This window comes from Lactuca virosa, chromosome 4 (assembly GCF_052849685.1).
Source record: "Lactuca virosa cultivar CGN04683 chromosome 4, Lactuca_virosa_CGN04683_v6, whole genome shotgun sequence".
Taxonomy (NCBI): domain Eukaryota; kingdom Viridiplantae; phylum Streptophyta; class Magnoliopsida; order Asterales; family Asteraceae; genus Lactuca; species Lactuca virosa.
Window position 1 is genome coordinate 128,309,307 of NC_136429.1, and position 5,320 is coordinate 128,314,626.

Consider the following 5,320-nt stretch of genomic DNA (forward strand, 5'->3'; position numbering starts at 1 on the left):
TTTTTTGCAAAATATTTGTAAACTTAAGAGTTTTTTTGCAAAAAAATAATTTATGGTAACTGGAAACCTGCTATTACAGGTAAAAAGGACAAAACCGACAAAAAATGACAAGCTTGCGGCATAAACAAACCAAAAATCTGTCGAAGGGTAAAACCGACATTTTCTGCCAAACTTAAGGCTTTTTATGACATTATCCCTAAACAAAATCGGTCTTTTCTGGCCGTAAAAATGGGGATGTCACATATATCAACAATACAGATCAACAAACAAAACATACAAGACGATAACCCATCAACCATGATGTGTAGCATCCATACCCTCCTATTTGAGGTAATGTGTTTGGAAAAACCGAACTCCTCCATGTATAACCTCGCCCATCCTCCCATTTTCTTCGTGGACGCCGTCTCTTCCTCTTGACCTCAATCACCATTGAGTCTACCCTCCTAATAATCGTTGATGTAAACCTCCTAAAAACATTCCATACCACCTCAATGATGCTTAAGCTTCCCTCAATTTTTCAGTAATTTGTGTCACTAATCATCCTATCCGACAAAGTTCTACCACAAGTCTAGCTACACCACTTAGGTACCGCAACTATTTTTTCCAAACATATCCATAATATTCAAAGATGAAGAACCAAAACACATAAAAGAAAGATTAACATCAAATTTAATGTAAATGAATAATATAGCATAATATTTTATATATAATTTCTCACTGACATCAAAATAATGTAAAAATAGACGTTGTCAAAACAGTGTAAAATTTGATAAGGAACTGGAATGACTTTACTCCAAATTAATAAAACATGATTTTTGGTGTTGGGTTAGAGAACTAAAGAAGCTTGCTTTTTCAGTGACAACCTTAGGGACCAAAATGCAATTAGGCATATCTCATGCTTGAAGTTGTAATCTTGTATGTAACATTGGCTTGTCTCGTTGTGTGCATGAGGATGTTATTGTTATGTACACACACTCCACATCCACACACCAATCAATAGATTTCTTTTTCCAATCTCCTCCCCAAATTTGTATACCCACCCCATTACTGATCACATGCCCTGTTAACTCCCTCTTAATCCCAACAATTTCTTACACTCGTAGTCAACAAGGACGATCGTGATGATGATCCAATCGGGTATAGGAGGAGGAGGAGTAACGAGTAACAAGACCGCTGCCACCCGACTTGCTTCTTTTAGTGCTTCTCAGATCTTCGGCGGCTGCCACGAGCGGGACATTCTTATAAAGAAAACCAATTCCTCTGTTCCATTCGCTCACCGGAAAATGTCGCATTCCAACATTACTGATGGAGGAAGAAGAAGAAGCAGCAGTAGCTCAAGCCCGCATGTTTTTTGCCCCAAAGCTGTTTCTGACTCTAGTTATTCTCAGACCTGTCTCGACCCTGATGCCAGCAACGTATGCGCACTCCACCTCTCTCTCCCAACACACATAATTGGAAACTTTTGTTATTCCAATTTACACTTCATTCCTTTTAAAGTTTAAGTTTGATTCATTTACCAAGTAGGTGTTTGATAAAATGCCACAGCGAATTCTTTTTTTAGGATTGAAGGATGCGTGAGTGCTCTTCATGTATTTCATGATCTAATGATTGATAGGGAAAGCTGATTCTTCTATTTATTTTCCATACTGGTTCCATTTGATTTGATACCAATAATTAATGTGCATTACATGAAGTCATGAACCTAGTTGCTTAATTCAGTTTACTAATCATGATCGTGGTTACCATGGTTGTAGAGTGTGCTTGGAATCATTCTTGGTGGTGGAGCAGGGACTCGACTATATCCTCTTACAAAGAAAAGAGCCAAACCTGCTGTTCCTTTAGGAGCTAATTACAGACTCATCGATATACCTGTCAGCAATTGCTTAAACAGCAACATATCAAAGATATATGTTCTCACCCAATTCAATTCTGCATCTCTCAATCGTCATCTCTCTAGGGCATATGCAACCAACATGGGTGGCTATAAGAATGAAGGTTTTGTTGAAGTCCTTGCAGCACAACAAAGTCCTGAGAATCCTGATTGGTTCCAGGTGAGTTGAACCTAAGTGGCTGTTTCTTTTCTTTTTTCATTAAGTGCTCTGCAGATAAAACACTTTCGTGCATTCAGCAATGCCTAATTTCTGTTAATCTGTGAGTGAGTAGGGTACAGCTGATGCTGTAAGGCAGTATCTATGGCTGCTTGAAGAACAAAATGTGTTGGAATATCTGGTTCTTGCTGGTGATCATTTGTACAGAATGGATTATGAAAAGTTTATTCAAGCACACAGGGAAACTGATGCTGATATAACTGTCGCTGCTCTACCAATGGATGAAAAACGTGCCACTGCATTTGGTCTAATGAAGATTGATGAAGAAGGAAGGATAATTGAGTTTTCAGAAAAGCCAAAGGGAGACAAATTACAAGCAATGAAGGTATGAATACGACAAAAAAGTCAAAAACTTTACCCAATATCTTCTTCCCTCTAATGTTATTAATGTGAATTGATAGGTTGATACTACCATTTTAGGGCTCGATGATAAAAGAGCAAAAGAAATGCCTTTTATTGCAAGTATGGGCATATATGTTTTCAGTAAAAATGTTATGTTGGATTTACTTAGAGAGAAGTTTCCAGGAGCAAATGACTTTGGAAGTGAAGTAATTCCAGGTGCAACTTCCATTGGGTTGAGGGTATGTTTTGTTTCTATTTTTTTTTTTTTTTTACATAATCACTGTTTTTGTAATTTTTTTAAAAACCGATATGAATTGTATCCTGTTAGGTACAAGCATACCTGTATGATGGTTATTGGGAAGATATTGGTACCATTGAAGCTTTCTATCATGCAAATCTTGGAATCACCAAGAAGCCAGTTCCAGACTTCAGGTACCCTTTTTTTTTATAATATAATTCGTGTTCAATTTTCAATATGCTGTTTCTTTATATGCAGTTTTTATGATCGGACTGCTCCAATATATACACAACCACGGTATCTACCACCTTCAAAAATGTTGGATGCTGATGTTACAAATAGTGTCATTGGTGAAGGTTGTGTAATCAAGGTAAGTATGTGCAAATGGATCTTTGTGAAACATTTGTAAACCCTTTTGTGAATCATAATTGTTTTTTTTTTCTTATAGAAATGTAAGATTCATCATTCGGTGGTTGGTCTTCGGTCATGTATCTCTGAGGGTGTCATTATTGAAGATACTTTGCTCATGGGAGCCGACTACTATGAGGTATTACACCTATTTTTTATGAGGAGGGCATTCATGTCTTTTTCATAGATGGGAGATTGAGGGCGAGTCCCTTTCCCACATCTTTGGGTGGGAGAAAAACTTGCATTTTTTTTTGTCAAATGCGGTCTCAGTCAAACACAGTACAGTCTGTTCAAATCATGTGGATTTTTCCCTTTACAACTTTTTATGAATGGATGATGAATTATGTTTATTGGGAGCAGACTGACGCAGACAAAAGAGTGTTGGAAGCAAAGGGTGGGGTTCCTATAGGCATTGGAAAGAATACACACATCAAGAAAGCAATAATAGACAAAAATGCTCGTATCGGGGATAATGTCAAGGTAAATAATCACTTGATTGCTTCGTATATTTATATAAAGGACTAAATGCAAGAAATGGTAACATACTTTCATTTCTTTGTGTGTTATAGCATTCTACTACAAGATTGTAGTCTAAATTTTTTCTTATTAAGGCAAAATTGTAATAGGAAGAAATAAAAGTAGGATGCTCTAATAAACAAATTTAATAGAAGTATACTATATATAAACAATGGATGATGCATGGTTGTACTTGCAGATTATAAACAAAAACAATGTTGAAGAAGCTGCGAGGGAAACGAACGGTTACTTCATTAAGAGCGGAATTGTAACGGTCATGAAAGATGCTGTCATTCCAAGTGGCACTGTAATATGAAACACCACTTTTATCTTGTCATCTTGTATTTTGAATTTCTTTTTATATAGCATTTTTTTTAAAATAAAAATCTTTAATATTAGTTGATCAACGAATTTAATCTAGTGGTACTCATCGTAAGGAGTAGCACTGTTGGTTGCCGGGTGGTATACTTGAAAAAATTGTCATTCAGTACTACTCTAAATAGGGTTTTGACGTGTTCATATCTATCGCACACACATACAAAAGTGCTAAATGCAGAAAATAGTATTGTACTTTCTAAAAAGTTTTTTTTTTCTTCATAATATTCATTTTTTATTTTAACAACATTGTATTTTCAAATTATTTATAATTTGGGTACTATGATTTAAAAAATCAACTTAGTTATACTAATAGGTAGCCATTTATGTTTTAAAATAATTACCCTGTTACAATCAGTAGAATTTTAAATGTACAATATCTTAAGATATTTCAAAAGTACAATGTTGTAATAAAAGTAAATTAAAATAAAATGATATGGTAAAATAGGATTTTCAAAACATCATTTAAATAGTTCTAAAACCCATTCAAGTCATATTTTTTGTGGAAAAGTCTCAAGCTTTAAAGTTTTTTTTATCAAACACAAGTTGTTAAAAAGAGTACATGATGGCATCACAACCAATACACGAGACTAAGTATTAAAACAAAGTCTACTTATTTCAAATGTTTCAAAAAGTTTTACAAAAATCCTCATAAGCTCCTCGATCTCCAAAATGTCATTATAAGACCGCTATTAACTTGAGCACATATCAAAATAGTATGTTAGGCTTAGCAAGCCTAATGAGTAATAACAAGGTTAGAAATATTAGACAATATACATAAGAACAATATATATATATATATATATATATATATATATATATATATATATATATATATATATATATTAGATAATTATGGTACCACATCATATATATGTAATGTTATCATTAAATCCAGTTATTATGGTAATAGTATAAATTGTTGATGGACCGATTTATAGAATATTTACTTACCTTGTAGGTTGAGTTCCCGATTTGACTCAAGATCCCTTCCATCTCTCACATTAGGGTTTATCTCCATCTATAAATACATGTGATGAGGAGCAGATCGACACACACGAAAATACACATGTAAATTCGTTTAAGGTTTGCTGAGGGATTTTTGAGAGAGCTCTTGAGATCAACTGGAAAACCCAACCTAGTTCTTCAGATTCGAAGATTATAATGAAATCATGTATCTAATCGTTCTTTCTTTATTAAGTTTTCTTGTAATCAGATTCGAGCTTAAGATCCTTATGCTTCCGCGTTTATGTGTTAGTTATCAAAACATCCAACAATTGGTATCAGAGCCTACTCGAATCTATTATAAGAAATTTAAGTTTAGGTTGATTAG

At 34.3% G+C, this 5,320-nt stretch overlaps 1 protein-coding gene across 1 annotated transcript; it reads left to right on the forward strand.

Moving 5' to 3' along the window:
• Positions 1-959: 959 nt before the first annotated feature.
• Positions 960-4,019, forward strand: LOC145107366 (glucose-1-phosphate adenylyltransferase small subunit, chloroplastic/amyloplastic-like). Its single transcript, XM_079044236.1, has 9 exons — positions 960-1,415; positions 1,755-2,051; positions 2,164-2,433; positions 2,510-2,689; positions 2,779-2,882; positions 2,947-3,058; positions 3,137-3,235; positions 3,457-3,576; positions 3,812-4,019. The coding sequence occupies exons 1-9, from the start codon at positions 1,122-1,124 to the stop codon at positions 3,926-3,928; spliced, it is 1,593 nt and encodes a 530-aa protein (XP_078900362.1). The 5' UTR covers positions 960-1,121; the 3' UTR covers positions 3,929-4,019.
• The last annotated feature ends 1,301 nt before the right edge of the window (positions 4,020-5,320 follow it).

What these genes read in the sequence shown, in the direction of transcription:
- LOC145107366 (XM_079044236.1), top strand. Translation starts at nt 1,122, where the DNA reads ATGATGATCCAATCGGGTATAGGAGGAGGAGGAGTAACGAGTAACAAG. An exon ending in TCGACCCTGATGCCAGCAAC is followed by an intron (nt 1,416 to 1,754) that starts GTATGCGCACTC and finishes CCATGGTTGTAG; the next exon opens with AGTGTGCTTGGAATCATTCT. An exon ending in CAACTTCCATTGGGTTGAGG is followed by an intron (nt 2,690 to 2,778) that starts GTATGTTTTGTT and finishes GTATCCTGTTAG; the next exon opens with GTACAAGCATACCTGTATGA.